Source organism: Lepidochelys kempii, chromosome 10, assembly GCF_965140285.1.
Source record: "Lepidochelys kempii isolate rLepKem1 chromosome 10, rLepKem1.hap1, whole genome shotgun sequence".
Classification (NCBI taxonomy): domain Eukaryota; kingdom Metazoa; phylum Chordata; order Testudines; family Cheloniidae; genus Lepidochelys; species Lepidochelys kempii.
In genome coordinates, this window is record NC_136389.1 from 83022293 (window position 1) to 83042072 (window position 19780).

A 19780-nucleotide genomic window follows, 5' to 3' on the forward strand; every position below is an offset into this window, starting at 1 on the left:
TATATGCAGAGGCATTGCCAGCAGATTGAGGGACATGATCGTTCCCCTCTATTCGACATTGGTGAGGCCTCATCTGGAGTACTGTGTCCAGTTTTGGGCCCCACACTACAAGAAGGATGTGGAAAAATTGGAAAGAGTCCAGTGGAGGGCAACAAAAATGATTAGGGGACTGGAACACATGATTTATGAGGAGAGGCTGAGGGAACTGGGATTGTTTAGTCTGCGGAAGAGAAGAATGAGGGGGGATTTGAATGCTGCTTTCAACTACCTGAAAGGGGGTTCCAAAGAGGATGGATCTAGACTGTTCTCAGTGGTAGCTGATGACAGAATGAGGAGTAATGGTCTCAAGTTGCAGTGGGGGAGGTTTAGATTGGATATTAGGAAAAACTTTTTCACTAGGAGGGTGGCGAAACGCTGGAATGCGTTACCTAGGGAGGTGGTGGAATCTCCCTCCTTAGATATTTTTAAGGTCAGGCTTGACAAAGCCCTGGCTGGGAAGATTTAGTTGGGGATTGGTCCTGCTTTGAGCAGGGGGTTGGACTAGATGACCTCCTGAGGTCCCTTCCAACCCTGATATTCTATGAAATGCAGCTGTTATGCCAGACCCTACCCTGACCACCCCCCTCCCCCCATATCTTAAACTGTTTATACACAAGGAGAAAAAGGCAAAAACCTTTATGCTACCCTGCAAGGGTCACCATTCCTTAAGGCTGTGATTATCTGGGGAATGTATATCTTACTAATTGTTTGATACTGGGGCCTTTCTATGGATAGCTGTGTCAGACTGAAAACTCCATTTTGAGTGTGGGGTTTGTATGCCTTTTCTGCTGAATTTTGCCTCCATGTTGAGCTGAAACCCACAGGTGGTGACAGGAGAAATTCTTGTACCTGGCACAAAGATAACAGTGGAGGGACATTAAATTTGAAGGCCTCTTCATATGGAATACTCATGGACAAAGATGGCTACCACCCAGAGCAAGCCAGTTTTTCAAGTCCGAACTCCAAGGGGGTGGTAATCAGGCAGCAGATTTCCTGGTGGACGACTAATGGGAGGTGACCCAAAAAAGGGGACAGGAAGTTATAAAAAGAAGGGTCTCTTACGGATCATTTTAGAGAGCGCATGGAAGGTCACTGACTGCAGGGTTCAGAGATGGATTCCATGATTCGGAAAGGAAGCCATGTGCAGGAGAGGAAGGATTCTGGATACACTCTAAGAGACTCTGACCTAAGCCCAAACAGTACTCAGGAGTGGTGAGGAAACTGAACCACGGAAATGTGTACAGGTGTTTTATCGTTTATCTAGATCTGTATATTTTTTGTGCTGTCTAAAGTAAAGAGGGATTGATTTAGGAACCCTCTGCAAAGCCTGTGTGTGTTTCCACTATCACATATCCCTAGAGAGGTCAACTGCAAGGCAGAGTACCCCCAAGGCTGGAGCTCTGGTAAAGGGTGTGGTTAAGTAACAGATGTCTACGGGAACCAGCACCGGTCCTGGGGACCTAGAGCAGCTGGACCATGAGGTCTCCTCACGAAGAACTAACAGAGAGCCTGTGCCCAGGAAGCTTCCCTTACACACCAATGAAAGAGAGTGCAGACTCAGGACTTTGAGCGAGAGTCTCAGGAAACATAAAAACACATGGGTCTAGTGTGGTGGGGCCCACACACACCAGCCTGGTGAGTGTCAAGCAGGGGGAGTGTAGCCAAGGCTGTGACAAAGTACAAGGCTGATCAGACTGTGGGGTGCACCACGTGGGTGGGTCTCTTCTCTCCATTTCCCACTCCCTTCCGGCAAGATTCTTCTGGTATTAGCCTACGTTCCAGGAGACACATCATGTGCAAGGCCTTTGCTCTCTCTCAGTACTGCTAGAATCACTCAAAATTACCAAGTTCAGTTTCCAAGATGGAGCAAGCACATGAATCCTCATTCACAAGGATGCAAGTCAAATCTGCAAGAAAAGCTCTTTCACACTGCCACCTGCCTCCATGATACAGCAAAGGGGATCCCAAGAGTCCCAGCTAAAATTGTGGGTTTTGGACACTATAGCAGGGAAAGCCTGGTAACTGTGTCCATGGATAGAAAAGCTGTCTGCCAGTTTTGATAGCTCTTCCTTGCACACAAGGGATATGTTATGGGATCTGTAACAGGTTGCTAGGTTCCATAATTGTTGCTAGGTTCCATAAACATTGTTTTTCCTTTAAATCATTCCAGAAGGAAAACTGCCCCTCTCTAAATAAAACTATTGTTGAAGGAAATGTGTTACAAACTTCAGAGATTGTGGCTCCCCAAGCCCATTTCCATTTGTTGTTGGGGTATAACAGCACACTGTTTTTCCCGCTGAGCAGTGCTGCTTATCTACTGGGACACTGCCAGACATGCCAACTCTCACAAATTAATCGCAAGAGATGGGATTTCTAAGTAAAATTAAGCCTGATTCATGATCTCGCAAGTTTCATGATCTTCAAAAAAAGAGCAGCACTATAAACAATGTCTAATGATATTCAGCAGCAAGAAGGATCTAAATTCTGAAACAAGACCCTGTTTTCTGTAGCTCTTCAATTCATCAGACTGAGGATTCTGCAGCATTTTCAGGTACATTTTTTAAAATGGACATTTTACTGAGTGAAATAAGAAAACACCACAATAGGCAGTTGCTATAGTAGTACCCAGTTGTTTTGATATTAAATTCAATGTTGTTTCTGTACCATGATCTCTTCAGTTTTCCCCCCACAGATCATTGTTAACACACCACGAGTACATTGTAGAAATTGGAGTGGCAGGTGGGTGTGCCAGGACAGGCACGGTAATTAGACGTTTAGGAGCAGAGACGGGGACACATGGGACTTTTGGCCTTTGGGAAGAATTGTGGGAGAAGCACATTAATCCATATTACAGAACAGAATAAGAACCTATACAGAACAGGATGTGTCTACTATAACCGTCAGTGGTGAAATAATTAGCAGTGTTGACATTTGACGTTTCAGAATTGAGATGAGCAGGAGTAGCTCACACCCCTTACTGCTAACGCCATCTGCAGACTCAAGACAACAAAACCACTCAAGACATCAGATGCTATAGCAAATTCTGCCACAATGGGTGAATTTTGCAGCAGGTTCCAGAACACACAGGGTCTGGATCCCATATAAAGCACGTGCTCAGTGTTTCAGTTATTTTTTTATTTAAAGCCTTTTCTAATATCAACTTCAAACTAAAATCTCATCACATTCCACCCTTTTTACAACTTGTTGCTAATATCCATGAGAAATGAATGGTATTTGTTTACATCCTCTTACTTCCTCCTATTTGCTGGCCCAGACTTGCATGCTTCTGGGGCTTGGTAGCAGTTCCTCGGCTTCTCTGCCAGCTCATTCTGGCATACGTTTAAGTCAGCATACAGAACCCTTTATTTAAGGAAGATGGGCAACACCAGTGCAATGGACTTTTCAACTGATTGCACTCAACTTTCTCATTAGAAATTATATGGAAGCCAGGTAAGCATAAATATCCAAATGCACTGTAGGTTTTGATGTTAGTACATTCGTTAGTACTTTATACCATGAGTAAATAGCTACATTTTCCATTTAAGCAAGGACTAGGTGGCATTTTGTCCCATCCTACACTAGCTGTAGTGTATCATTTTCCTATACTCTTACCTGTCCCTTTCTCTTGATTTTATTTAATTTATTTAAAGACTACAGATTGTCATTTTCATGAGGACTTCAGCACTGGGCAGTGGTGCTCAGGTTGCTGAAGCCCTTCGGCTTAGGTCCCCCAACCCATGGCAATGGGGTTTGGGCTTTGGCCGTCCCCCACCCAGGGCAGCAGGGTTCAGGCGGGCTCAGGTTTCGGAACCCCCTCCTGGGTCTTGTAGTAATTTTTCTTGTCAGAAGAGGGTCACAGTACAATGAAGTTTGAGAACCCCTGCAATATTGTATTTGAGAGGGGAAAGGGATGGACCACAAGAGAGGCTGAGATTGTGGCAGACCTGCTTTTTCAGTGTCAGCAATCAGTTTATAATATGAACAGGGCAATAAACAGCATGCTTTGCAAAGGTCAGAGTACGTTTGCCTTTGCATAAAATTGACATTGGAAAGACTCACCTGTGAATTTACACAGAGAAATTATAATGAAAAGTTTGGTTTAAAAAACTCTCTTGTATGGGCTGAAGAGATTAAAGAGGAATAGGTTAGACTGAGATTGTCATGAGAACTGACACTGGAAACAAGTTTCAAACACTCCTATTTTGCCAGCTGTTCTTTCTGTCATAGTACAGAACAGTGTCAGCTAGTTCCCTTCCCTACCCCCACACTGGTAAAGAAACTCTCAGGCCTTCTGGTTTTTCACAACATCAAACTATTTTAATGAGGAATTGACATTTACAGTGGAGTTTTAGACTGGAATGTTTTAAATGCAGATCTCCACCCTGTAATTAATATTGGATAATGAGTTAAGACATCTGCTAATGGTTGGATAAATAAGACATGTAAAATGTTCACTATTTTTGTTTTTTCTTTCAGCTAAGAATTTATGCATAACGACACTCCCTGCTTGAGAGAACACTAAAGCTTCAAGACAGACCAGTAAGGAAATGTTTACATTGGAATAAAAACCCTGCCGTTGGCCTGGATCAGTGTACTCAGGCTCATGGGCTGAAAACCTGCTGTGTAGACATCTGGGCTTGGGCCCAAGCTCTGGGACCCTGCAAGGGGTCCTATGTTATTTGGGATTAATTGAAGGAGGGTAATAGAATTGTTAATTGAGTCCTGCATCAGCCACTCAATTATCCTGACCGGAATCAATGTGAGACTGACAGGCCTATAACCTGAGTCATCCCATTAACTTTTTTAAATATTGATATTAACATTAGTTTTCTTCTCATCTTCTGGAACTTCCCCAGTGTTTCAAGATTATTGAAAAGTGTCTTGAATTCAAATTATCTGGACCCACTGATTTAAAAATGTCTAACTTTAGTAGCTTCTGTTTAACATCTTCCTCAGATACAAGTGGAATGGAAATAGTGTTCTGACCATCTGATACAACTATATCATGTTTTTCCCCCAAATACCAAACAGAAATATTTACTGAACACTTTCTTTTCTGCATTATTATTGATAATTGTACCATTTCCATCTAGTAGTGGACCAACACCATTGTTAGGATTCTTTTTGTTCCTAATATACTTAAACTCCTTATTGTCTTTAACTCTGCTGGCCATAGCTTTCTTTCTCGTGTCCCTTTGTTTCCTTTATCAATTTTCTACAATTCCTAGCTTCTGATTTGTATTCATTACTATCATCTCCTATTTCCTCCATTTGTTACAGCTGCCTTCATTTCCACTCCAAACCAGGTCAGTTTTTCCACCAATATGGCCTTCTTCTTCAATTGTGGGATTGTGGCTTTTAGGGCATCCAGCAAAGTGTTCTTAAACAACTTCCACTTACTCACATTTTCTGTATTAAATTCTTCCTTTCAGCTGATTTGGTTCATGATTGTTTGCAGCTTTGTGAAACTGACCATTTTAATGCAAAAAAATCTCTCTCTCTCTCTCAGAGGTCTGGATTTTATTCTGTTTGCACATTATAAAAGTGATCAACTCATGATCACTTGTACATACGCTACCATTAATTATTAGTTCTGTGATCAGTTCCTTAAACTGTCTAGATTTTAGTGCATGACTGAGCCTTCTAATAATCTATCTAGGGCTATCAAATGATTAAATAAATGGTGTTCTATTCTTGTTTAACAGTGCGATTAATCGCACTATTGATTTTTTTAAACAGTTTTGGACATTTTCAAATATATTGATTTCAGTAACACCACAGAATACAAAGTGTACCGTGCTCACTTTATATTTATTTTTATTACAAATATTTGCACTGTAAAAACAAAGTAGTGTTTTTCAATTCACCTAATACAAGTACTGTAGTGCAATCTCGATCATGAAAGATGAACTTACAAACCTAGAATTATATACAAAAAAACTGCACTCAAAAACAAAACAATGTAAAACTTTAGAGCCTACAAGTCCACTCAGCCAATTGCTAAGACAAACAAGTTTGTTTACATTTACAGGAGATAATGCCGGCTGCTACTTATTTACAATGTCACCTGAAAGTGAGAACAGACATTCGCATGGTACTTCTGTAGCTAGCATTGAAAGGTATTTACATGCCAGATGGGACATACGAATGTTTAGCATATCTGGCATGTAAATACCTTGCAATGCCAGCTACAAAAGTGCCATGTGAACGCCTGACACCTTTGTGAGGGGTGGATAAGAGATTGTTTAGGCAGGGATAAGAGGAAGCTCTGTAGTTGCCTCATGTGAGCACAGACTTCCTAAGAATATCCACATGGAGACAACTGGTCCAAGAAGAGACAGAAGCATATGAATGGAAATTCCCCTTGAAAGGTTGATTGTTTTGGTAAGATTTCTCCCCTTCTCCTGTCTTTCCTGCAATAAACAATTTAGTAGATTACAATGACCAACCCCACTCAGATTGGGAATACACAGAACTCTCACATAACCATGGCTCTGCAGCATCCTTCTTGCTCAGTGGTAGAGCGTACAACTGACTCTGGATGAGGCTTGGATAAGGTGGTCACCCAGGAAAGGTGAGAGACAGACCACTTCCTTTTGACAGCTACTAGTAACACTACCAGCCCTGTTGCTAAACCAGAGGGCAAGGACCTGTACTGGTAATGTGCTCCAAGAGCAAAGCTTAGGAAGCAACTGTGAGACTGTCAAACTGGGATACGAAGACAGGCATCCTTCACATCTATAGAAGTCATGCAGGCCCTTCCATTGACGTCAGCTAGTGTGGATTTGAAGGTGTCCATCTTGATTTTTGTTAAATGGACCTGTTTGATACTTTTGGAAAGTGCTTTGTAGCCTTCTGGGCTTGTTTTAGATTAACTAGGAATAATACAGAGTAAGGCCTTTTCTCCCAGGAAGAGGAGGGATAGGTTCAATAGCTCCCATTCACAGGAGATCCAGGACGGCTATCTGCATGCACTGACTCCTCCACCAGCAGAAGCCCTTAGGCGTACAATTTCTCTTTTTTTAAAATAGTTTGAGAGAGACCGTATTTGCAATACTGCCCACCCATGTTGGCATTGCTTGTAAGAGCACGCAAGGGCACTCAGGGTGCCAGATGACAATATTCTTTTGTCTTGTCTGATGCCCTAGGTAGTTGGCATGATGCCCTCAATAGTTTTCATGCCTGAAGGTTCGGGCTGAGGTGATGCTTGCCTGGACTTGGTTGCCTGTGAAGAGCCTGTATAGTGAGAAGGCCACTTTCTGGCAAAAAATTTTCCTAAGTAGAAATGACGAGTCCTTCATGACCAGGAAAAAAAGGCTCATTCATCTTCAGCAGTGACACCAAGATCAATTTTGACTGGTGCATGCCGAGGAATGTTCTGGCCTTGCAGAATGGAGGCGGGGTAAAAGAAAGAAATTGTGGACCAAGAAGCCCCTCACTACCTGCCAGTTCTTCTGCATCTGAACTGCTGTCAACTTATCACTCCATAGCCAGCTGCTGGGGGAAGGAGGTGGAGGCAGTACCGAGGCAGGGCAATCTGCACCAGAAGCTGGGAGCAATAACCAGGATATTAGGGCCTGATGACAACTGGAAATGACAGCCCAATAGTTAAGCCATGGCGACCTGCAGTGGCAGCTGATAATATTGCCTGATGTTTTCCCAGTCTTTAGGTGTGGCAGGAAATCCCTATCCTGCTATTACACACTCCCAGGGTGTATTAGGAGGGATATATAGCCATAGCTTGACTAAGGAATCTGTAGATCTCAAATGTAGCTCACAATACTCAGAGTTTTCCTGAAAATCTGTTCTCTGTGCACATGGTTTTTTGTTTCTTTAATAATTTTATTATTTTAGTTTTTAGCTCTGATTTGGAGAGTTGGCCTTCCTCTCCTAAGCACAGAGAATTCCTACTGTGGGGCTGTGTGTATGCATGCCTACAGGAAACAGCACATATCTATAGCATGGTCTTTTCAACACTGAATTGCCAATGCTGCACTCTGTGAGGGTGAGCAGTTACTGAAGAATGCCTGCCCTGTTGCACTTCATAAAGGTAAACAGGGGAATTAGATGCTGAGAATTATCTGCACTCTGCAGATTTACAGAGTTTTGAGGGAAACAGATTTCACTTTGTGACTCTTAGGGTACACCCACCCTGCAATAAACAGCCCACAGCTGTGACTCTTAGAGCCTGGGTCAATTGACATGGGGTCACAAGGCTCGAACTGGGGGGGCAAAAAATTGCAGTGTACACATTCCAGCTCAGGCTGGAGCCTGGGCTCCGAGACCTACCCCTCTCATGGGACTTCAGAGCCCGGGCTCCAGCCCCAGCCTGAACATCCACACTGCACTTTTTAACCCTGCAGCCTAAGCTCGCTGACCCAGGCTGGCCACAGCCATGCTGCAGATCTTTTATTGCTGTGTAGACATACCCTTAGAGCACCTCCTCGAGGAAACCATTGATTCAGACTCTTCAGAAGATGGAAGAGCACCAGAACCTATGTAAAAGTAGGGGGGCTGCCAGCACTGGAACCGAGGCCCTACCCTTTCTCTTCCTCCCAAGACCCAGCCCACTGTTCCGCCTCTTCCCTGAGGCCTTGCCCCCTGACCAGTCCAGAAGCTGGGCCTGGTAAGAGTCTCTCTGGCAACCCTGCACCCCGTCCCACGACAAGTGGAGGGTCTGGGGCTCCCCACAGATTCATGGTTCTCTGGAGGTGGGGAAGGGACCCTGTGATTACTTTTTTGAGCAGCTTTCGTGCCTTGAGAAAAAGGGGGTTTGTGTGGGACTGGGCCCATACGGGAGCTTCCCAGCATCCCACGCTTTGTTCAGGTGAGATTCCTGGACATGGCCTGGAGGTAGGCTGACCCTAGGCCAGGGCCACAAGGCTCTAGCTCGTCATACAAAGGGAGTCTTTGGCCATTTTGCCGCACTGGGAGGCGCTACTGGGCTGACATTGCTGGCAGAGAATAGCTATGAGCCACTGAAGAGCTGGAGGGGATGCATGGTGCAGAACGGACGGAGGGGTTGGGTCTGAGCGCAGGTTACCAGGCTCTCCTTGCTCTGTCCCTGGATCCCTCTCATTAGCTTCCTGGCACCACCAGTGCAGGGGAGGTGTCGGGCAGCTGCTCCGTGGGGCTGTGAATGCAGACTCCAGGGGTTGGGTGGAAAGCTTCCCTGGCCCTTTGACACTTTGTTCAACCTAAGCTCCCCCACATGGAGAGGGGAGGGAGCAGCTGCTTGCTGGTCCCAGGGCTGCTGTGTTCATCTGTGCCAGGTTCAGGGGATTTTGCTGCCGCCGTGTCCTGGGGGCTCTCCTGCTTGGGAAGGGAGGCTGCTAGAAACCCTACTCTGTCTGAGCACTGGAGGCACACAGAACGCCATGGAGGTAATTAATCAGCAGGGGAGATGCAGGAGACATCTGATTTTCCCCTTCTCTGCCACGCTGCATTCCACATGGTTGAACAGAGGTGACAGAGTACCAGCCACTCAGGGGGAAGGGAATCCTCTGGCAGGAGAGGCAGACCTTCACAGCCAGGAGATTTTAAACCTTCTCCCTCCCCCGTCTTTAAAGTTTGCTCTGCAGTAGGGAGGAGCTGGACTCTGCCGGCTTAAAGCTAGAGAGGTAGATGAAATCTGGGGGCCTCAGAGGTGGAACAATACACCTCCCCTACTGCCAATTGACAGGTTTAGTCGGTCTCCCAGTCTGCATAGAACAGATAACAGCATTTTCTAATACACCTGTCAATAGAGGATACTTTAGTTATGTATTTAGAAAAATATATATATACTAATGAGTCTCAGCTACAGGATATAGATTGAGCCATTTAGGCTCTGTGAAGAGAGACGTTACCAGGACTTTCTACATAGCCTGGGAGCAAACTAATATTGGTTGAATTTTTACATAAAAATGTGAAGTGCTTATGAAGGATCAGGCTGTGGCCTGGTCTGCGTGACCACACCAGGGAGTAAGAGCTGGTGTGCTGGGAGAAGTACACGGCACTAGGTACAAGACTGGCAAAAGGCACATCCCCATGAAGCAGAGAGAAACCAGGAGTCAGAGTGTGACTCACTCAAGCTGCCTTCCAGTCTGCTCAGGGGCAATGCACAAACGCATTGTCCCTCGCTCGGGGCTCATGGCAATGCGATGACTGAGGGCTAGTATACACTAGGAGCACTACATGGCACAGTTGCTCTGATGCAGCTGCGCCGCTGTAGCGTGTCTGGTGAAGTCGCTCTATGCCAATGGAAGACAGCTCTCCTGTTGGCATAAATTACTCCACCTCCATGAGAGGCGGAAGCGACGTCAGCAGGAGAGCATCTCCCGCTGACATAGCACTGGTGTGGGCAGCACTTAGGTCGCTGTAACCTGCGTCGTTCAGGGGGTGGCTTTTTCACATCCCTGACCAGTGTAAGTTATATCGACATAAGCGGTACTGTAGACCTGCCCTCAGGCCTGGTCTACACTAAAAAGTTAGGGTGACCTAGTACGTCATTCAGGGGTGTGAAAAATCCACACCTGAGTGACATAGTTAAGCCAACCTAACCCCCGGCATAGAAAGCACTAGGTTGATTGAAAAATTCTTACATTGGCCTAGCTACTTGCCTCTTGGGGAGGCAGATTACCTAAACCAACAGGAGAACCCCTCCCGTCAGCACAGGTAGTGTCTACATTCAACTGCTACAGCACTGCCATTGCAGTGTTTCCAGTGTAGACAAACCTCCAGTCTGAAATTAAAAATTCTCAGACAGGTGTTAGTTGGTATAATTCCACATATTGAAAAAGAAGCATTTGAAAATATTACATAGAATTTAATAATCTGATTTTATTACTTCCCGTCACCAAAGGCAGCAGTCTAGTGGTTAGAGTACATGCTCAAGGAGGAACTATTGCGTCGTAGGGCTGGCTCTGCTACGGACTCCCTCTGTGACCCCATTCACCCACCAAGAAAAGAAGATCTGGGGACAATACTTCCCTGCCTCACAACTTTTGCAAGGACTCGTTTGTTTATAAAGCACCTTATGAATGCTAACTCTTATGTAATTTAGAGAAGAGTTCAAACAAACTGGAAGCACTTTGCCAGTCCTAGTCAAAAAGCTCAGATAAACAATACTATGTGCTTACTGAGTAACCGTGCTGAAGAGTTAACAATGATATTTTACAATGAGTTTTTGCTTGTCTGTTGATTTAATTTGTTTCTCTTTTAGAGCTCCTGAAATCAATAAGTATTCTATTAAAATAAACACTCCTTCCACTAAGCTTTTTAATTATAATCCACCTCTAAAGATGTATTAGAATCTACAATATTACCGACAACATGCATATCTTGTCTAAGTGTATTGCATGTTTCTGATTTAAACTAAACATTTGAGGGCAGGAGTCATCTTCCTCCATTTGTGCCATCTCAAGTACCAGGACAGCACTCACAATAAATCTGTTTAGTTGAATGAGAAGAAAGAACAAAGAAATAGTTTATTTTTTGACTGTGTAGAAGGTCAGTTTATCAGCCACAACATATTACAACAGTGTTTGTTCTGGTCTGTCTTGACAGAAGACAACATGGTGGACCCACATTAGCCCAGCGTTTCTTGCATGCGGCCACCCGGGGTGTTTCTTATGGCCACAGCCTCCTGGACTGTGACTGAGGGGGTAAAGTAGCGGCCCCTCACTTCCCTTCCCTGTTGCTCCTGGATGCACCGCCTTGGTGTTGGTTGCTGGAGCCACCAGCAGGGATTAGGCCCTTACCCTCTCTGGAGAGAACAATGGAGGAGCAGGCAACCCGTGATTTCCCCACCTTCCTAGGGGCTGGGGGCTCAGGCTTTGGGCTTCAGCCATGGGGTGGCAGGGCAGCAGGCACTGGCCGTGGGGCTTCAGGCTCCATCCGCAGGCACTGGCTGCACGGCAGCAGGTCCCAGGCTCCGGCCACATGGCTTCAGGATCCATGCCCAGGCCCCGTCCCCTGGCCATGGGGCTTCAGGCTCTGGGACTTCAGGGTCCAGCCCCCTGCTGCTTTCCTGGCCCCCCACCCACCCATCCCCATAGTCCCTGGCCCCTGCTGCCTCCCCCAAATCCCCATCCAGGGCTTAATTTGTCCCCAGGCTTGCCAGGGCTGAGTAAGTCTGCTGTGAAAAGTGATACTTGTATGTTTGTTAATATCACTTTTCACAACAGACTTACTAGCTAGCAATAAATAAATTACAATGATGTGGATGTGTGTTTGCGCATATTTATTTGTTTTTCCTAAAGCTAATTAAGTATTTTAGGAAAAAGTGTGAGAGCGGCCACCAGCAAGAGTTGGTAGCCACACTCTGAGGCCACCAAAAAATTTGTCCTGAGAGCCCCTGCATTAGCCTGCGTCTACCCTGAACTTTTCCTCAGATTTCTTACCGCTGCCAGCAACAATGGGAGCATGAGTGTTGAATGGTCATGAGCGTTTTAATCACCATGTTGTCAAGACATGCTTTTAACAAGCAGGATTAGACAACACAAAGGTTAAAATGCTGATGGCCAGCCCCTTACCTACATTCTAGCTCTCACCGAAGCCAGCAACAGCAGAAATCTGAATTTAAAAAGGCCACATCTAACAAGGTTTTGACCAAACTAAAAACATGATTCTCAAGCATGGTTCTACCATTTATTTTTGCAGTCCACAATGGCAGAAATAAACCATGCCATAATACATTATTGCTATACCCATTATGGTATATTTTTATAGTGTAGACAGGGCCTCAGATAGATGCATATCATTGCTAACTGACTAGCTAATCCAGAGGGTTACAACATACTTCAGTTCTGATACCAATACAAGAGTGATCAGATCCGAATGTGTAATTGCACTCAGTCATTTTACTATCAGCCATGGATAAAGAGGAGTTCCACTCCTTATATAAAGAAATGTGGAGGAAAAGTCATTTATATAATAGACTACAGCAACATCCTCATAACATATAACTTTAGGAACATTTATCTGTTACTAACTACAGAGGTTGCTCAGAGACTACAGTTTAATAATGTATTATTTGGATTAATGCAGAAAGCTATTTTAGTAGAAATAGGTTTGTAAAAGAGCCCATCTTAATTTCAGACAATAGCCACCATACCAAAATCTTTGACAGAGTCTTGAGAATTGCTCCCTCCATGCCTCGTTCAGGATTCTGCTTATTCTGGATTTTAAATATGAAGGTGAGGAGAAAGCAATTTTTAAAACATCAGCCTAAAACCATATGTATTAGCAGCTTCACCCCTCCATTTCATTTTGGAGTAAACATGACACAATTTGTTCTCAGAAATTATCAGAACCAATTATCAATAACAAAAATTGTTGGCACTTACTCTTACTATATTAATGTGCTGCTAAGAATTAAGATCTGTGATAGCATCTGGACAACTGGATTAAAGGTTGACGGGGGTTTACCATATCAGATAGGACATCACACCATATCAGATAGGACACACAATACTTATTCCAGTATTTTGCGTCTAGCAATGACAAATGCCTAATGATTCTGAGGAAGACAAAAAAACCTCAGTGCACCAAGACAATAGTGGAGAGTTACATAGCAAGGTAGGATTTTTTTTTTCCTGACTCCTCTAGACAAGAATACTTAAAAAACACAAAAAAACTACACATCTCATTTTGGATAGCGACCACTGTCAGTGGTCATATAATTATCCATCCACCTCTTTTTCAACATTCTATGCAGAATATAAATCTTGACCATCCACAGTAATGAATTCTCAGACTGTGCAATGAACGAAGTAACATTTCTTTCTATGAGTTCTGAATGTAGTTTAATTTTGATTATTTCTTCCTCTCCCCCAACTATTTTCTCCAGTCTTATATTACAGAGTGAGTTAAAGTAATTCGTTTTTAATATGCCCCTAATTTGGAATCTTTCAGAGTCCCCTCAAATTCTTCTCCTTTAAATAATGTAGGTTATTGAAATTTCATATGTGCAGATTTCAGTAGTTTCTAACCATCTTTGATGTCCTACTCTACAGACATTCTCAGTCTCCACTAAATCTTTCAAGTGTGGCAGACAACTGGAACCAGATGTGGACATAACACCACTCGATATAATTTAAGTAGTTTCTCTTAAACACGTCCAAGCATCCTATATGTTCTTAACTTCTATTGCATGATGTCAGTGACCTTTCCAGAGGATCTCCTACAGCTTTTCACCCCTGAAACTCCAGAGCCCATCAGTACGCATGTGAAGGTTATGCTATTTTTGTCAATAAGCATTACCTTACATTTGTACAAGTTAAGTTGCATTTGCCATCCACACTGCCCTATCGGGCAATGTGTTTAAAGCTTCTGTTTTTAAATTAATTTTTAAGAAGTTGTCCACTCATTTCTAGCATATCAATACAAATTATTTAGAATAGACCGGCATGTTGAAGTATTTCCAAAAATACAATGCTAAAGGGATATTTAAGTCAGCCTTGTTGAGATATTTTCAACAAATATTAGTTTTCCACCTAAAATATAGTGGCTAGGTCTCAATAACACACACTATTTTCAATTTAGCCACAAAATAAAGTAAGTTTTACAAGACTGAACAAAAAATTTTAATGAAATTTTAATATATTATAAATATATGAATTGTGGAAACAAAAAGACTGCAACATAACATAATAGCAAAAGATAGCCTTAATGTACTTTGAAGTCATATAAACAATATTGACCAGAACTGATTCAGATTGCACAACTACTAGAATGACAACTTAACTCTAAAGAGAAAGTTTTAGTTGCTAGTGGCTATAGTACTTCTAAACTACATGATTTAATGAAAAAATCATTTGCTTGACACACCACTTCTGAAACTGCATAGTAAAGTATTCCGATCCTGGCTAAGTCAACAGATGCTAAAACGATAAAAAAAATAATTCACAGAGCCTATGCAAGAGATTGCTTTATTTAAAGTGAGAAATAACACAAAACTAGACTGGAGGACTGTGACGTCAAAGCTTGCTCCATGCTTTCCATTATGAAAGACATTAAATTACTACATTATCGCAATGACATTCCTCCTTGTTTCCTACCCACTACCCAGTCCTCCCACTTTACTCCTCCCTTTTCCCTCCCACACTAAGCTTTATGATCATGCTCCTCCTTATCCCTACAAACTCTCCTCCCCTCTAACCAACCTCCTCCAGCATTCCACCCTCATTAATAATCCCCTCCCCTTTTTTCTCCTGAAGTGTTGTGCAGTCATATTTCTCACTGGGACTGGGCACATGTGGTTATATTTGTAGAGCACTCTAAAATTATAAAATCTGTGTACGATGCTGTAATAACTATTAGCATATAATACGAGTACAAGAAGTCTAAATAATACCAGAAAAAACTTTCAGTCCCCAAGAGTATAACTTTGACAAAAAGAAACTTGATGGAATGAATAATACACAACCTCTGTGTCACCTCTAATTCAGAGATGATTCAGCAGCCATTGGTGTTTCTTGATGCACAAGTAATCTTTTGCATTTCATTTGTTCCAAAATGAGGATGAGTATCTTCATTGAACGCCTAGTGTAACTTGCAAGAATGCAGTACCTCAACAGTAACTGGACCACCCAAAGACATTTACAGCATCAGTACATGTTGGAATCTCAAGAATGTAGAATATTTAGGGTTGAATGCTGCTGTGACCACCTCTAAGCATGAGCAACTGACATCTATAAGGTGACATACATCTTGAGAACTTTAAAAAAAAATCAATTTACCATCGGTGAATAAGGCACTTTCCTTGACAAGAGGTGGCAGATGGTGCGCAAAGCCCTCAATTTATGTAGAATTTAGCTTTTTATTTTAAGAAGTTTCTAGATCCTACAGCTACAAACTTAACCTCCCAATTGTGAAACACAGCAGCATTGTTCACCTGAGTATGATCTGAGTCCATTCATGTGACTGAATGGACTGCTTAAAGCTTTCCCAAGCAGCAACAGCATCAAGAAGTTAACAAAACTGGATAACATCCCTTATTCAGAACTTTATACAGACTGCAAAGGAATTGACACTAATTCTGTCAATTTCACTCTGCGACTGCTTGAGAAAGTTATGAAAAGCACCAGATCCATGCATAGAGGCTACTCAGGAAGAACTACCGACCAAAAATATAGAAGCTGTGTGAGAGATCTTACCTGGAGAAAAAGGCTTAGGAAACAAGGGGTTGAAAGGAAGTACCTTTCTGCCTTCCAGGGGCTAGATGAGGGTGGGGGAGCTTGGAATTTATTGGACACCTACTAGCCAAAATCTAATGCAAAAAAAAAAAAAAAGAGAGAGAGAGAGAGAGAGAGAGAAAGAGAGCACGCTCCCAAGATGGATCCTGGGACAGCATCTCAGCAGGATTCCCACTATCTTCCCTCCCACAGCAGTTAGGAACAGGGCCTGGAATTCTCCAAGGCATTTCTCTTTACTTGTATTAACAGCCACCCACACAAAGTTTTTCCATAGTAAACTTACAAGCTAGAGTTTGGTATGTACCTGGTAAATATTTCAAGGCCTAATTATCTCAAAATTACACACCAACAATTTAATAACTAATACCCACTACACACCTCGATTTTGTGGCATACCGACACCCATCCAAAACTCACGCTGTACACCATATCATCAGCATCTCCTCCCATCTACATTTGACCATGAATATGAACTTCTTTGTTTCTGCATGCCAAATCACCCTAGCAATAGCCATTCAAATCACTCAGTTCCTTCTCAGAAAGTTAGTTTCTGTTCAGTCGTGATCCTCAATGTTTCATAATCTCAGCAAAAGCAATTTACTGTCATATATCAAAATAATCTCAACTTTACAAAAATATCTTGTTGCGGTAAATGAATCACATTTATTTGAGGGTGGGAGGGTAATTGACCAAAATCCTGTATCTTCCTATTTTCCCTCAAAATTGTCAATTACTGAATATCAGTGTGGTGATTTACTAAAGCATTTCTTAACATTTAAGTATCACCATGTTAGACTTGCTCTGAAAAAGCAAAGAATACGACTGTAACAGATGACTTCTAATGACTACCATAAGACAGTGCAAGTCTATACATTATACGTCAAGCTTAAAGACACTTCTGAACGTATGTATTTTGTAACGGCGTTAAACGTGGTACTGTGAGACAGAGAAGAATTAGCATTATACCAAGCAAGCTTCCAGAGCACAGTTGTACAAACGTGAGGGCAGTATTTCGGAGTATTTCCACACCTCTTTCCAATAAGCCACATTCCCAAGTGTACAGTATACACACATTTCCTGGGAGATAAAAACCCACCGACAGGGCACATAAGCTTTAAGAGAAGCTACGGAATACAGCAGGCTGGCTCTGGAGAGCTGGGGGTGGACAGAGAATTCCATCACACACACACCCCCCACGGCACGGCACGGCACGGCACACCCCTCCCCCGCCACTGCCCCACACCCCGCCACTGCCCCACGACCCCCCCACTCATCCCCCGCCACTGCCCCGCGACTCCCCTCACTCATCCCCCACACCGCCCTGTGACTCCCCCCACTCATCCCCCACACCGCCTCGTGCCGCCCCCCCACACCCCCTCGTACCCCCCCACTCGTGCCCCACACCGCCTCGTGCCGCCGCCCCCACACCCCCTCGTGCCCCCCACTCGTGCCCCACACCGCCTCGTGCCGCCGCCCCCACACCCCCTCGTGCCCCCCACTCGTGCCCCACACCGCCTCGTGCCGCCGCCCCCACACCCCCTCGTGCCCCCCACTCGTACCCCACACCGCCTCGTGCCGCCGCCCCCACACCCCCTCGTGCCCCCCACTCGTGCCCCACACCGCCTCGTGCCGCCGCCCCCACACCCCCTCGTGCCCCCCACTCGTGCCCCACACCGCCTCGTGCCGCCGCCCCCACACCCCCTCGTGCCCCCCACTCGTGCCCCACACCGCCTCGTGCCGCCGCCCCCACACCCCCTCGTGCCCTCCACCGCCTCGTGCCGCCCCCCCACACCCCCTCGTGCCCCCCCCGCTCGTGCCCCACACCGCCTCGTGCCGCCCCCCTACACCCCCTCGTGCCCCCCCACTCCGCCTCGTGCCGCCCCCCCACACCCCCTCGTGCCCCCCCACTCGTGCCCCACACCGCCTCGTGCCGGCCCCCCACACCCCCTCGTGGCCCCCCCCACTCCGCGCCCAACTCCCCGCCCCCCGCAGCCCCCAGCCCCGGTCAGGTCACGGCCCCCCCCGCGCGCGCGCGCGCTGAGGCGGGAACTCACCGCGCCCCCGCCCACCGACGCTTCGTGCTGCTTCTTCAGCCGGGACTTGAGGCTCTTCATGGCGCGGCCGCGGCTCGCTCTGCCGCCGAGCGGGACGGAGCCAGGCTCGGCGGCTCCAGCGGGGCCGCCCCTCCGCCCGCCGCACCCAATCGCCGGCCGCCGGCGCGGGCGCGCTCGCCAATGGGAACGGAGCGCGGGGGCGGGACTTCCCTTTGGGGAAAGGGGGGGGGCGAGCCTCACCTGGGCGGGGGCGGGGCCCGCTCACCTGGCTGCTCAGCGCCCCGCCCCCGTGGCCGCCGCAGGGCCCGAGCGCGGCCGCCAGGGGGAGCCCGCGGCAGCGCCCCAGCACTCACTGGGCAGGCGGGGGGGGGGGGGGGGGGGCTGCTCCCTGCACTGCCAGGGGGCTGTATAGATGCATAGGGGCCCAGCAGCCCCTCTGCACAGGGCCTGCCTGGGGCGCCCCAGCAGCCCCCACCCCAGAAAGCCCCCTTGCCGGGGGTACATCCTAGACCCCCCCCACCCCAGAATCACCCTTTGTGGCTGGGAGGCTAGCTCCGCCAGCATCACCCGCGGCCTGGGGCTTAGGGGTACACTCAGAACCCCCGCTTGCTGCCCAGGGCTTTGCATGGTCCAGGCTGCAGCATTGCAGGGGACAGAACAAGGGGGGTTGGCCCTGATTCAAGGCTGATTGTTTTAAACGTGGCTTTGTGCTCGTGCAAGGCCCACGGGAGACAGGGGGAGCCTTTCCCCTGACTTTCCAGCGAAGCTAATCAGAGCAAAACTGAGCCATAATTTGCCTAAAATAAACCGAAAAACAGCCTCATCCCCCAAGAATCCTAACCATGGTGAAAGAGAACACTAGATTCCCCCCCCCCCTTTACATTTACTTCCAGAAACAAAATCAGGGAGGGCGTTTTTTGGCACAGCTGCGTTCAGCATGAACTATTTCACATCGCTCTCAGCCCATCACACACAGTAGGACTATGCTGTGAAGTTTTGGGTTAGAACTGCAGGGCACCATTCATTTCCACCTATAACGACTGTGATCGATGTTCAGTTTTGTAAAACCTTAGTCATACCCAATAGAAATGTGGGGTCTAGCTCAGCCTGACAGTACCCTGTTAGGTAGATTTAGACAGCACAGCGTGGGACAGCGCTCCCTGCTCCCAAAATCTCCCAAACAGTTCCTTAAGCCATTTGAATACACCTTTTATTCTACAACTCAGATATCTTCGCAGACAATCAATCAATCAGTTTGTGCCAAACAAGCCTTTGCTTGGCTGGAAGAGTAGTTGATTGTCTTTGGAGATACCTATACACAAATGAATTAATGTTTTACTCAACTGGGTTAAAGAACACAGAGAATTTTGGAACAGTGACGCCCACACATTGGACGTATATTGATTGTATGTTGTTTTAGGTTAAAGGAACAAAATCTTCAGGAGACACATGTGACAGAGGTAGCAGCATCCTATTCAATGAAATAAAGCTTTGCCACTTTCTTGGCCA

At 45.7% G+C, this 19780-nt stretch overlaps 1 protein-coding gene across 3 annotated transcripts in view; it reads right to left on the reverse strand.

The window, feature by feature from the left end:
• Window positions 1-18396, reverse strand: part of UACA (uveal autoantigen with coiled-coil domains and ankyrin repeats) — a 72389-nt gene extending 53993 nt beyond the window's left edge. For all 3 annotated transcript variants that reach the window (XM_073304516.1, XM_073304518.1, XM_073304514.1), the window contains exon 1: window positions 18272-18396. In XM_073304516.1, the coding sequence (XP_073160617.1) occupies window positions 18272-18331 (60 nt within the window). In that variant the 5' untranslated portion in view covers window positions 18332-18396. The remainder of the gene's footprint in view (window positions 1-18271) is intronic.
• Window positions 18397-19780: the final 1384 nt, after the last annotated feature.